This window comes from Macaca nemestrina, chromosome 9 (genome assembly GCF_043159975.1).
Source record: "Macaca nemestrina isolate mMacNem1 chromosome 9, mMacNem.hap1, whole genome shotgun sequence".
Classification (NCBI taxonomy): domain Eukaryota; kingdom Metazoa; phylum Chordata; class Mammalia; order Primates; family Cercopithecidae; genus Macaca; species Macaca nemestrina.
This window is the reverse complement of record NC_092133.1, coordinates 3908111-3922471: the sequence shown is the minus strand read 5'-3', so window position 1 is coordinate 3922471 and position 14361 is coordinate 3908111. Positions and strand designations below refer to the sequence as shown.

The following is a 14361-nucleotide window of genomic DNA, read 5'->3' as shown; positions in this document are numbered from 1 at the left end:
TCTGGACTCTCAATTTTATTTCACTGATATGTCTATCCTATGCCAGTACCACAATGTCAATTGCTGTTGCTTTGTAGTAAGTTTTGAAATCAAAATATGGGAATCCTTTAACATTGTTCTTTTTCAAGAGTGTTTTTTGGTTATTCCGTGTCTGGTGCAATATCATATGAATTTTAGGATGAGCTTATTCGTTTCTAGAAAGAAGCCAACTGTGATTATAGTAGGGATTGCGTTGAATCTGTAGATCAATTTTGTGTTGTTAAAAATATTGTCTTCCAATCCATGAACATGGGAATTTTTAGTTGATTTAGATCTTTAATTTATTTTAACAAGAAAACCATAGGACGTTTTGAAAGTGTTTCAGAACAGCTACCTTTTGAGGTTGCCTATTCTTACCAACTCCCCTGTGAGAGCTACCACAAAGTTCTGGGTCTCCATCCTGTCCAAGGCATTGATGCAGCCCTAGGTGAACAAGCCCAAGGAGTCAGCTGGAGGGAACTGGGCTGGGTTTTGTTCTTCCCTTTAAAGATTCTCTCTCCTGCATACCTGCCCAAGCAAGTGGGTGCTCATAGCTCCAGCTCATCGCTAGATCTTGGGTATTCCCTTAACCTTGGTTTAACATCAGCTGTTCACTTGGTCTCTACACACTGTTCCTTTCCTCTTCAGAGCTGGGGAATCATCATATCTTAGGGTGCCCAACCATCTGAGTTTATCCTTTCACATGTGTGAGAAGGGCGTAATCCAGTCTTTATCATGTGTGTTTCCACTACCCTCAGCACCACTTATTGGAAAGGCCGCTCTCTGCCATTGCATTTCAGTGCCTCCTCTGTCGTCAATCAGGTGACCATGAATAGGAGGTCTGTTTCTGGACTGTCTGTGCTGTTAGGTTATTTGTCTGTTCTTGTTCTAATACCAAAGTGTCTTAGTTATTACAGCCTCATAAAATGTCTTGGTTTGGGTGGTTCAAATCCTCCAGCCTCTGTCTCTGTCAGAATTTCCTTGGCTCCTCTGGATCATTTACAGTTCCAAGTAAATTTTAGGATGAGCTTATCAATTTTAAGAAAAGCACCTAGTGGAATTTGATTGAGATTGTACTAAATCTATAGGTCAGTGTTGGGAGGAAGAGTTGACATCATCTCAACAGGTACTTTTCCAATCCATGAATATGGTATATTCCTTCATTTATTAAGATTTTAAAATTTTCTCTCAGTACAATTTTGTGGTTTCCTGTGAAGACATCTTGCATAACTTTGATAGCTTTCTTTCTCAGTATTTGGCGTTTTTAATGCTGTTGTAAATGGCATTGAAAATTTTTAAATGGCATTTTTAAAATTCCTATTATAAAAATAGTATTATTGTCATAGAAATACAGTTGTATATTGACCTTGTATTCATTAATCTTGCTAAATGTATTTACTAAACCTCATACCTTGTAAGTTATTTCTGGTTCTCTTATAATGCTAATTTTAAGATTTTTTTTCCCTAATTTGCCTGGTCAGTAACTGTTTGGTTGCAGGCAGCAGAAACTTCCTCCAGGTGGTTCAGATAAAAGTGAAGATAGTATCAGTCCCCAGAGACATGCTGAGAAAGGCAGAGCAAGGAATTCAGTGGGGCTTCATGGGAACTCCTCCCTTTGGATCTCTCCGCTTTGGACCACGCAGCCCAGATCTCCACACCCCTGTGCACCTGTCCTCTTTCCTGCCCACTTGTCAGTCTGGTGTCCGCTCTCTCAGCACTATGTCAGCCCCAGCTCAGATTCCAGGTAGCCATGCACCAATGCCCATCCCATCAGGCCTCAGTGTTCTAGACCAATCTGATGGCTCTGAGTTAGTTGTCTCCCCTACCTTGTTCACTGTAGCAGGAGGGCAGAGTGGTGAGACAGTGATATGGTAAGCAGTGTTCTCCAACACATAACCCTGCCTGTCTATTCAGAAGAAAACTGGGAAAATATGAATGTAATGTGTAAGTTTTCACCTCCCAGATATACCTACTGTTAATTTTGCTGTAACTCTGACCAGTATTTTTTCTAAATATATGTATATTTTTATATATTATTTATTGTCTTCTCTCTACATAGAAATTTACAAATTGGGGCCGGGCGCGGTGGCTCACGCCTGGAATCCCAGCACTTTGGGAGGCCAAGACGGGCGGATCATGAGGTCAGGAGATCGAGACCATCCTGGCTGACATGGTGAGACCCCGTCTCTACTAACAATATAAAAAAACTAGCCGGGCGTGGTGGCAGGCGCCTGTAGTCCCAGCTACCCAGGAGGCTGAGACAGGAGAACGGCGTGAACCCAGGAGGCGGAGCTTGCAGTGAGCCGAGATCGCGCCACCGCACTCCAGCCTGGGTGACTGAGCAAGACTGTGTCTCAAAAAAAAAAAAAAAAATTACAAATTGGAATTATGTTCTATATAAACAGTATTATATGCTTGTTTTACCTAATTTTATGTCATTTGATGCTGAGCATTTTATTAGATATACTTCAAAAACATAATCTTTATGTTTTAATAGAATATATAATATTCCATTATAATGGCTATATCATAATTTAATGACCAATTCCTATTTTGAGCCATTTGGGTTCTTTCTAATTTTTTGATAAATATTGCCATAGCTAACAATTTTGGACTTAAAAGTCTTGTCTAATATCTGATTATTTCTTTCAGATTGATTCCTTGGAGTGGAATTAGTCAGTAAAAAGGATATGAATATTTTTAAGTCTCTTGATATGTCAGAATGATTTCCAGAAGGCTTGTACCAATTTACCCTTCTACTGACTACTGTAAAAATACCCTTTCTCCATCAACAGCATTGTGTATTAGCTTTCAAGAAAAATCTTTTCTAATTTAATAGGTTAAAAAAATTCATCTCATTATTTTAATTTGATATGTATTTTTAAATGAGGTTGAATATAATTTCCTAAGCTTATTGACCACTTTTGTTGTGCCCTTGTGAATGGAGTGTAAATTTGCCTCTTTTCTCTTTAGGGTTTTCACTGAGTCTTATTGATTTGCAAAAGCTCATTGTATATTAAGAATATAATCCCTCTGTTGAGATGGTTACAGGCATCTTTTCTCTCTCTCCTGATGGCAACTTCCCTGTATCAGCCCTGTGTTCTGCCAGACCCACAATAGTAGCACAGGCAGTGAAGGATCTGGTCCCTTATAGGTGGAAAAACAAGTTTTATATCTAGCTTAGCTAATGAACCCTGTGATGGCTTAGCAAGCTGCACCAACACCATCGTTGTCCATGGCCCACCATCAACGTGGAGTGTTGGGAGAGGGGATGGTCTGATGGGGCAGTCTGGTGAGAGACACCTGTGTCCCCTTCTGACCCTTTGTGTCTTTTTCAGCCAACACTTTTGATATTGTTGTTACTCATTGCAAGTCTACCCTCCAAATCATGATTGCTCTTATTTTCCTCTTCTTCACTCCATCCTTAGCCCATTATTACCTTGCTGGCAGTCACAGAAGCTGACTTTTGTTGAGCCCTTGCTGGGTACCAGCTGCAGGCCTAACCCCTTGCAGCCCAGCCCCTCTGGCTGCCTCAGTCCTAACCTGCATCTCCCTCCCACTCTTGCACCATGGGATGGGCTCAGTGTACTCTTCCCACACTGGCTCACCAGCCCCATGTGTGGACCCCATGTGGACCCCATGAGGACCCCAGGAAACCCATGGAGAGCACAGGGAGCCAGCGGTTCCGAGGCCTCATGGCAGCTTCAAAGTCCCTGGGAGAAATGGTCTTTTGCCTCCGGTTTTGGGAGCGTAGAAGTGTGACATTGGTTATGTTCTGAGGCAAGGCCCTCTGACCCCAACTGAGCTGCACTGGGCAAGCCAGTTTCCACTTGTGGCCTGTACAGGTGGCCTCGACTGAGTCAGGCTCTCCAAACCCTGTGGGTGGCTTGGTTAGGATCTTCTCAGGGAAGTGTGACTTCTCTCCTCGCTTCCATTTAGATACTCCTCCTTCTCTCTCTTTCTTTTTTTTTTTTTTTTCTTTTTTATTTATTTATTTATTTTGAGACAGAGTCTCACTCTTGGTGCCCAGGCTGGAGTGCAATGGCACAGTCTCAGCTCAGTGCAACCTCCACCTCCCGGGTTCAAGCCATTCTCCTGCCTCGGCCTCCCAAGTAGCTGGGATCACAGGTGCCCACCACCACACCCGGCTAATTTTTTTGTAATTTTAGTGGAGACGGGCTTTCACCATGTTGGCCAGGCTGGTCTTGAACTCCTGACCTCAAGTGATCCACCTGTCTTGGCCTCCCAAAGTGCTGGGATTACAGGCGTGAGCCACCGTGCCCAGCCAGTCTTTCTTACTGAAGATACCTGAAACCTAAGTCAGTGGAGAGAGGGTAGGGTTTGAAGATTGGAGACGTCACCTGGCCTCGGGCCCTGGTCCTTTCGGCCTAGTGACCATCATCTGAACTTTCTGAACTGCAGTTTCACCGCCTGGAAGTGGGGAGCCGGCTCCAGCACAGCACGTTGTGGGAGGACAAGAGAGACGGTGTGGATGAAGTGCTCCGCAGATCACCGGGGGCGGCAAAGGTGAGTGTTGCTGTTAGATGTGTGGAGTATTTGACTCACTTTGGAGACTATATTTAAGAGATGGTCTCTGAGGAATCTTGAATCAGAAACAGTGTTCGCCTCCTCCCGAAGTAGTGCCTGCCCTCACTTTGTCCCGGCCCCAATCTTTCCAGGAGGGACAAAAGGCCCTTCTAGATTCCCACTAAGTACCAGAGACTCAGTGGGACCTCAGCTTCCCCCCTCAGCTTTGACTAGGTGCCCCTTGCAGGGGTGAGGAAGGTGCAGGTTCATCCAGGGCACTCAGGAGACCCACTAGGAGGCTGGAGGCTGGAGGCTGGCGGCCTCCGATGCTTTCGAGTCTTCCCCGGGGGACACCACCCTGGAGTGGCCTGGGGGGCAGGGCAGGCTCTGCTGAGGAGAGCACTGGGGCTTCCACTGGATGCTGGCTAGGAGTTAGCCAAGATTTTCTCTGCCCAGATCTCAAGGTCTTGGCACATGGGGACTGGGAGACCCGCATGCTTCTGTATCATGCTGTCTGTGGTGTAGTGTAGAGCCAGCTGGAGGGGTGGGGATGGGGGTGGAGACTCACCAAAAGTGATGGCACTCCCCAGAGAACGTGTCCCTGTGGCCACCCGTGGATCTGGGAGTGCAGAACTAGAAGTCACTGTGAATTTTGCCAAGGACGACATCCCAGGTTATAAAGCTGCCACTGAATTCGCCATGATTGGCACCTGTTCTTGTCACAGGTTCAGTCGGCTGCACTCAGTGGGGCAGGAGGAGTCACCAGGGCTGCCTCTACTTACTGAGGAGCCCGACCACGGGTTGTCCCAAGCCAGGGGTGGGAGCGGGAGCTGCATCCACGCTCACTCCCAGCCCCGCCACGACGGCAACTCGCTCCCTGTGAAACCTGCGGCTCTACGCTGGGACATGACAAATGACCAAAAAATCAATTTGTAATCTGATTGGAGGTTTTTGATTTCCTCTGATGAGTTTAAATTTCATTAAAAGCAACCTTATTCCAACATAAAAGGAATCCTTGAAGGGTAAAACAGGGGATTGTCTCACCGAGTATAAAGCATCCCAACTCTTTTGTGTGATTTATTCATGGCATTAATTGTGAGGGCCAACCTGTGGTGTCCGTTGGCAGCTGCGCCGTTATCAGGGCCTGGGATCGGCCCAGTGAGCTCAAAGCACAAGGACTCACATTCAAAACTCACTCTTCGGCATATTGACACTTCAGTTATCAACAACCCTTTTTATCTGCTGGGAGGGAGATCGCAGCTCATGGGGCCGGAATAAGCCACAAATCACTGCCACCGCCGCCTCTCTGCATTCTCTTAATTGTATGTATTCTCTGGAAAAAATGATCAGCATGGCCTCTTGTCTTGATGAGAAATTGACATTTCTGAGGACTTCTTTGGGCGCTCGGAGCAAGTGAGATAAGCGTGGGTTGTTTTAGAGGAGAGCAGCCTTTCTTCCCTTCCAGGGGCCTCTTTACCGCTCGCGTTGACCCACTTGATGAGTATGGATTTCATGAGGTCTTTTTCAGCATTTGAACTATAAAAGGTTCAGAATGACACCACCCCTTATAGACAAAAGATAACCTTGCCCTTTGAATATATTGATTCTTTATTAACTAGGCTGTTTAATGCAATGAAATGAGGCATTAGATTGAAGCCCATTTCAAGTGCTTTGAATAATCTTTAAAAGCTTGAAAGACCTTAAAAGGCGGCCTCACAGTAATTGGCGTGCATTTTGAAAGAAGGCAGTTCTTGCTTCTGATTTGAAACACAAACATAATTTCTCCATCCCCTGGTTACAGGACGTTGGGTACTTGTGGCACCAGTGCAGAGTGCAAAGGAGGTGACTTGCCCAGCAACTGCTTGTCCCAGCCCCAGCCCCAGCCTCCAGCCACTTTGGAAGGGAGTCTGCAGGGGAGGGGAGTGGGCAGCCTTCAGGCTTGTACCTTATAACCCTCTCTCTGTGCTGTCTCTTTAAGTCTGAAATAAGAACCTGATTGTCAGTGACAGGAGAAAAAGGTATTCACAAGTTTCTTTATGTTTTGAATAATTGTTTCCTGTTTTGCTCAGCAGAACAAGTAATTAAGATGACATTTGTGAGTACTAATTTGGATCACACTTATGTGTATGTGTTATAAAGCTGCAAGCCAAAACATGCAAACCCAGCCTTTCATGAAGGAGAAAATGAAAAAATACTGAGTGAAATGGGAGCACGGGAAACTCAGAGGAGCCGAACGTCGGTGTGTAAATTAGAACCTCAGTGTTGAAGGCAGATCTCATTAGAGTTGGTGCATTTGGCTACCAGTGTGCAGTCAGCAGCGCCCGGGGCTGGTGCATGGGGTCTGCTGTGCCACTGTGGTGGCAGTGGAATCGGTGATGCCCCTCTTGCAGACCGTAGGCAGCACAGTCATCTGGGTGCCCTGGTGTTTGCACACCCATCCAGAGCCTTTGCTGCTGCGCTCTCTCTCCGAAGCCTGGTTCTTGCCCAGTGGAACCCAACTGTGGAGCCAAAAGCAGCATGTGTCTGGGGTCTCTGGAGCAGTTGTTCTCTACCTGCCCAGTGTGCTATTCAGAAGCAGAGGGGCTGGGGCAGAAGGTCTGGAGGGAGTGGGTTATCAAGCCCCTCAGTGAGCCTTGGGATTGTTTGAGTTCCCAAAGACAAGTGCTGGAACAGTGATTATGTCACTCTGGCACTGCTGTGGCCCACAGAGCATGTGTGACACAGAAGCATCGCCCAGAGTGCAGCATGCATACAGATGGTACCTCTGGGGGTCAGGACCACGTAAGTGACAATTGGCTGAACTTCTGTCTCTACGCAGGTTAGAGGACGGAGGCTGGATAACTTTGTGGAAAGTTCTACTATGGATCATTTTTATCTTGGCCAAGTTGCCGCTTCAGAACCCGGCATGTGCAAATGAAACCCCCGGTGTAAATTTTATGTGTGTTTAGTCAGTCATTTTAATAATCAAAACAGAATTACCAAAAGTGAAATTCACAGACAAGAAATACTTTAATTAAATATTGTGTAAAATGAACATTTTTATACAGTTAAATATCTGAAAAAATGTACAGATAAAACAATCTTATTGTAGGGTCTTTAACAGTAAAATCTACCATTTAGTGAAGTGCTCAGTCTTGAGACAGTGAAGTGATGTGGGCGTTGACTACTTAACCTAAAACACAAACCAAGTGAGGGCATGGGGAAGCTGGCAGGCGTTCTCAGTGCGTCCATGTGCGCTCTTTTGTAGATCAAACCCTTACTCATACAAAATAAAACGGAGGCAATTTAGTTCCAAAGTGACTTCTCAGGCTTTCCCATGTAGCTAGGCCTTGTCAACTGTCACAAAGCCAGACTGTGACCTGCTGACTCCTGGGGACATTCTGTTTATTTAATTTTGTCCCTAGAATGAACACTTTCTAAGTTGTGCATTGTTGATTTTTGTCAAGAAGGTATTTTAAAGTCCCTCCTTTTTAAATTCGATTTCTGCTGCAATTTGCAAAATGTTTGTGCTGTGCTGTGTCTGCAAAGCATTTAGTGCAAAGGAGAAAGAAAAAAAAAAACCTGACACTTTTGGTCTCACTGTGGGTTTGGCACTAAGAGGCACAATATCTGAAGGAGGTCATTCCAGTTTTAAAAGTACGGACAGTGCTGTTGGAACTGACCACAAAAATGTATTGTTAAAAAAAAAATTAAAAATCAGCAGTGATTTGGGTCCCCCTGAAACCTCTGTGAATCGGAGGTGGGCCCAGGAGGGTACAGGCTGCAGCAGAAATAGTCCCAGAAAGGAGAGACGGGTCATGCAGCGGGCTTGTGCTTGTGTGTGTGTGTGTGTGTGTGTGTGTGTTTTACACCATAAATCTCCAAATGAAGTATTTATTAACAATTGTTGTGTAAGCCTGTGATAAAATAGCACAAAGGTTCTTTAAAGAAGTCCACTTTTAAGGCATCAGAGAAGTTAATGTGGCAAACATTTTAATTAAAACATCAGAAGTAAATTTTATTTTAAACTTTAGGCCTCTGAATTTTTCCAGTAAACACAGTTCAGCTATGTGGCAAAGTCATGGGTGGCATCTAAAATGACTTTTTACATTCTACAAAAAAATAAAATAAAATAAGGACACAGCCCCAAATGGTGTCGCCTCTTCACGGCCGTTCCACATGCACAGACTCTCGTAGGATTTGTCACGGCCGGGTGGCACCGATTTGTTTTGACTATACAACTAACTTTTTTTTCAAAAGTATTTGTTCAGATAACTTAAAAATAATATAAAAATAAACAATGAATTTGACTTTTCCTCAAAATAAAAAAAAAAGATGGAAAGTCTAAACAATAGCATATGTTTGAAGTACAAATGAAATGTAAAGACACTGGTTCATCTTAACGAAACAGATCCGAGAGACAAGTTCTTGGCTAATGCTCTTCCCAGTATCACAACACCAGGCCATGATCAAAAACCAACGCAGACAAGAAAGAAGAAAAAGGAAAAGGCGGGAAAAGCAATGTACAAAATTTCAAAGATAAATACAATATTTATAATTGATATGTTACAAAATAAAGTCCCTTAGCAACTGCAAGTGTTCATGGGAAAGTAAGTGTCAAATGAAGACCATTTTATTCCTTATAAGACACATAAGGAATAAAACTTGTTTTTCTAAATATTTTAAGTGGATCTGAAAAAAATTCAAGACAAGTGTATAAATATTTAGCTACAACTTTGGCAAAATCACAAAAGTCTACAATTTTATAACCACATACAAAACACATTAGGGAAGAAGGATCTAGAAGTCAAAAGGACAATTTCTGGTACAAGAAACATAGACCTCACAGTAGCCTAAGAATGCAATAGTATACAGTGCTAGCAAAAGTTGAAAAAATGTTGCAGATCACACTTGCTTAACAGGAAGCTCTAGCAGTGGGAGAATATTGGAACCAACAGACAGTAGCGTTTTTCTCTGTCAGTGTGCTTGTTGAAGGCAAGAGAATTCAATATCAAAGTTACAATTTCTAACTACAATAAGTTACAAAGTTTCATTTCATTAAGATGAAGTTAAGCAATGATAAACCCTCCCTCCCTCCCTGCCACCCCAGTTTCTCCTAATCATATAGTCATCCTTTTTTCCAGTCTGATGGCTCATACCTCCTTGGCCCCCTTTTTATCACCACAAAAAAATATTTCACATTATAGAGATACACAACCATTGTGAATCTAAGTATGAGTACAGAAAAATGTTTGGAGGCATTTTTCATCAGCGTTTCATGATCATCAAAATGGTGCATTCACAAAGTTTCTCCCAACACATAGCAATTACTAGACATGGCCAAGACGGAGTCAGAAACTTTATACAAAATAGGCGTCGCTTTGTTTTCCTTATTCTTCAGGACTGAGAAATGTGAAAATATGAGAAAAGTTCAGTCAATAAAATGGAATTGTTCATGAAGAAGTAGGCTGTTTGCATGTTGATTCTTAGTAGTTTAAATAAAATCTTTAAACAAAGTCTTTTGTAGCATTTCAATTGCTGCTGATATTTTTGAAGATACTGTTTCCATCAGCATGTCTTAATATACTAAACGTGTCCCCTGAAGTCCGTCCTTTGATGCTGGGTGCTGCGGAAGGTAAACAGGAGTCCCTCACATTGGCGGGACTACCAGCCCAGACATAGCTGCAAGACAGAAGGACAGAGCAGTTACTGTAGGCTCCCCGCATGCGCCCTCCTGCCAATGCAGACGTGGGCGGGGCTGCCCTTCCCCCCCTATTCAACTGGGAGGCTGGACTTGCACAATTCCATTCACCAGCCTCGGGCGTGGTTAGGGTGTGCTGGGGAATCTGCTTCCTGAGGTGGGGGTGCACGTGGGGACAAAAATCCCCCGGTCCTGCCCCTCCTGCAGCCCTCCTCAAAGGCTTCTTTTGGAAAAGGGAGGGGCTCCTGGCACTGCTGTGTGCAGAGGCTGCAGCTTCCCCACACTGACCAGTGCAGGGTACAAAGCCAACGGAGGCCCGGAACCCCCTCTGCCGAGAGAGGCGACCCAGCCTGGTCACTCCCATGACGCCAGCCAAGGCCGGCTCACAGGCCCTGCTCTCGCTCCCTATGTGAGACCCAGACTGGCCTCAGTTTCCCCTCTGCTTCCAGGTCTGGGCTGACCGTGCGGTCATCTCTCTGTATCGTAATGGTGAGTCAGGGGCTCTCCAGAATCAAAGCCACTCACAGCCCACCTGCCCTGGAACCTCCAGGCAAGGGCCACGGAGAGATGTGAGTCATGGCACCGCCGTCAGGACCTTTTTGTCTCTTCTCAGGAAAGAAGAGAAAACTTTGCACAAAAACGCCAAGCGGGGCTGACGCTTTCACGTGAACTCCTGGTACGAATGTAATTTAAAATATTTTACCGCTACTGTTGTTTAATTTTTGTCAGAATGATCGTTCTCATTAATTGATGTATAACATATTAATACATTTGTTCATGTAGTCACGTGAGCTTCGATTTCTCAGTTCATTAATTTCAATGATATTAATTTATCTCCGACTCACCGTTACAACTTTATGGTTTGGAAGCCCTGTGCATGTACACACCGCGTAGGAGGTGCCGTCTTTCAGCCGGCCTGACCCCATGTTGCGGGCAGCGCCGCGGCACCTCACCACCTGCCTCTGCAGCGACCCTGGTGCGGTGCCCGCTGATGGCACGCAGGCCAGTCGGCGGCACTTCGGGGGCCTGGGCGTCCCTTCATACGCTAACGCATGTTGTGAAGACAATGATTTCAAATCACTGATACCTTTCCAGTTCCTTTTTTGAGCATTAGTTCATCAAAGTGAAATATGCCACCGACTTCACAAAAGGGCCAGTTTGTCTTCTCCGCGGCTACGTCCTCAGCACCCAGCAGAGAGCCTGGTACATAGTAGGTGCTCAGTAAATACTGGTTGAATGGGTTCATGTTTCTAAAGGAGTAACTGGATTTGAGTCACTGGGAGGAGCATACACCAAAGGTGGTGTCTGAAAGAGGCCAGATGACGGCCACTTAATTTAAGTGCCTGCGGGCCTCAGCACCTCACAAAGGGCCACTCACAAGTTCATGAGGCCTGGGGGCACCCATGTGGCTCTGCCTGTCACACACATCGCAGGCCACGTGCAGCCTGCACAGCCCAGATGGGCCAGGCACTGGGCAGGCATAAGGTGCCCACTCCATGTGGCCTCATCTGTGGACAGCTGTGCCCTCGGGGCCGGCCCTTCTCCCTCCTGAATCTTTGAAAGAGAGCACATAGGGAAAATCAGCTCCTGTCCACAGACAGGACTGCAACCTGGTGTTGGTACACACCTGGCCCTGGGTCTAGACGCACATCCCTTTCCAAAAGACAGCACAGCCCTGCTGGACGCATGGTCCAGCAAATAAAGTGAAGAACCAAGGCCCAGCCTCGGGACAACGAGGGTAGGCAGATTTTGAGATGGGATCCACAGGCGGCATGGTGCCCTGCCATCCCCATGCCAGGGCTATTTTTGCTGCTTTGTGCATAGGAGGCTGCAAGCGCTAACCACCCTGCACTGAGAAGTGCCAGGCCCCGGGCAAAGGCCCATTGGCTGAATCAGACTGACAATGACCACCGCGACCTTCACCGCACTCCCGCCTTCTCTCACGTGGTCCCACCCCCTTAGGGGCGCAGGGCGTTCCACCGAAAGTACACTAGGTGCCATCGGAAGGGTGAACTGGACAAAATCCAAGAGGAGGAATCTGGTCCTTTCTGGGGCTCAGTGCACAGGGGTCCTTGCTCTGAACACCAGGCAGAGGTGGCACGCATCAAGGTGGGCCACGGGAGAACATGCAGCGGTCACAGAGGTGCCAGGAGAAAGGCCGAGCCCCCACCCCCACTCCCATCCCCACCCCTGGAGAGGACCCGACACTGGCCCCCGGCCCCGCACCACCCTCACCTTGCAGTCCGTTCCCGTTGGCGCTGGTGCAGGAAGGAGGAGGAGAGGCTTGGGGCCGGACCACGGGCGCGAAGGCGCTCTTCTGTTTCACTGCGGAGATGACATTGGCAGGTGAGAATGAGAAAATGCCGTGTGTGCTGCTACAGTTTGAAGGGAGGGTGACCGAAGAGGCTGCCATGGTGGGGCTGGACGGCACTACTGCAACAAAGCAAACACGGTCAGCACGCGCGGCCGCGGCACAGTGCCACGGCGAGACGGCGCCAAAGGCCTCGCCTCGGATGGGGGGCAGGGGCACAAAAACAAAACATGACATGCGTCTGGCTCGGCCACGCTCTGGATAACAGGCAAGCTCTTTTGCACTGGACTTTCTCTTCCAATTGAGCAGCCCATTTTGTTCGGATTTTGTTTTGGTTTCCAATGAGGTCACATCGGGCCCGTTTTGGGTCAATTTATGGTCGCCATTTGGACGCCCAGCCTCCAGGGCACCCTTCCTTTTATCCAGTAGCTCACATCACAGAACACCCAAGCAATGCACACACTCGACTCAGTAGTGAATATGAATCTGCGTGATGACGTGTGACAAAAACAGACACTTACTGCCGTAGGGAGAGTTAGCGGAGGAGCCATTAAGAAATCCAGGCGAGCCAGGGACCCCTAGATTGGCCATGGCGCCACTTCCATATCCATTCATGCTAGTGCTGACTGTGTTGTAATTGGACTGCTGGGGAGTACTGCTGGGGACGTAGCCTCGCGGGGACACGCTGCTTGTATTGCGACTGTAGCCGACTGTTGAAATCCCCCCCCGGCCAAAAATAACATTATTATCAGCGACAGACACTTGGGGGGGGGTTCCCCGAGAATCTATATCATTTATTAACATTGCTAATTGACCCTGTGCTTTCCACCTGCTCTAACGCCTGCTGCCAGCTCGGATGACCTTATCACGCCAACCCTGCTGCCACTGTCTCACCGTGAGCCCCATCCTGTCTCTGCCGGCTTCGACAGCCAGCCGGGGCGCGCTTCGATCTCACCGTCAGTGGCTTTCACGTTTCTCTTTAGAGGCAATTATCAAAGCTTGGATTCCTGGTCTGTCCCCCCACGCTCTGTGAACTTTCGGCCTCTGTAGACCTTCAAATGCCATGACTGACAAGGAGAGCTTGTTTGTGGCCGTAACTTCCCCTGAAAGGCTGTTTGGGGTTCTTCATTTGTATGGTTTCTATTTCTATACATGGGGGCAGTCAGGGGACATGGAAGCTTCATTCCTGCCACAGGAGCGTGGATGGATGGGAACAAAATCAGCAGTACAGGTGAGCTGTTTTCTAAGATCACTGCCTGCGCACTCTGCAAGGAGGAAAACTAAAATGGACCCAAACGGCAAGATGCAGCGGCCTTGGCCGGCCCAGGTCACTGTACTGTGGGATGGGGTGCGGGGTGTGGAAATGCGGGTCTCTCTCCATGGATTCGTTCCAAACTTAGACCCAAATCCCACCGTGCAGTGCATCCAAGCAGGCTCTCCTCGGCTCCCTAGGCCATGGCTATCCTATGGCTTAGCCCAGTCTTCCAAGGAAAGCAAAGTCACTTACGAACACATTGAGGGAAACTTCTAGCAAATACCAGTGACCCGCATGGCAGCCAGGGGAGCTGCCGTTCTTAGTAACTGGGCTCTCTATGAGTGTTCTTAGGCCAGCACTGGCTGGGAGGACCTGCAGAGCAAGGTCTTCCTGAGCAAAGAAACCAGCAGAGCCAGAGAGAACGGAACGCTATGGACATTCCCCAGCCGGCCCTGGACACGTGCCTCTTCAGCTAAGGCCTCAACCAACCCGCGGAGGGTGTTCAGGGCAGGGGTCCACCTGGCGCGCCAGCCTACCTTGGTCGTTGGCTTGTGACGTCTCCGACACGTT

The 14361-nt window shown here is 47.1% G+C and overlaps 1 protein-coding gene across 10 annotated transcripts in view; it reads right to left on the bottom strand.

Annotated features, from left to right (window-relative positions):
* Nucleotides 1-7535: 7535 nt before the first annotated feature.
* The window catches only part of LOC105470672 (EBF transcription factor 3), a 129522-nt gene continuing 122696 nt past the window's right edge, over nt 7536-14361 (bottom strand). For 2 of the 10 annotated variants that reach the window (XM_011722857.3, XM_011722870.3), the window contains exons 13-17: nt 14328-14361; nt 13058-13246; nt 12461-12658; nt 11313-11425; nt 7536-10206 (exon numbers count right to left, since the gene is read on the bottom strand). The exon at nt 14328-14361 is cut by the window's right edge and continues 144 nt beyond it. In XM_011722857.3, the coding sequence (XP_011721159.1) occupies nt 10189-10206; nt 11313-11425; nt 12461-12658; nt 13058-13246; nt 14328-14361 (552 nt within the window). In that variant the 3' untranslated portion in view covers nt 7536-10188. The remainder of the gene's footprint in view (nt 10207-11312; nt 11426-12460; nt 12659-13057; nt 13247-14327) is intronic. The other 8 variants (XM_011722887.3, XM_071068921.1, XM_011722877.3 and 5 more) reach the window with 5 other exon arrangements.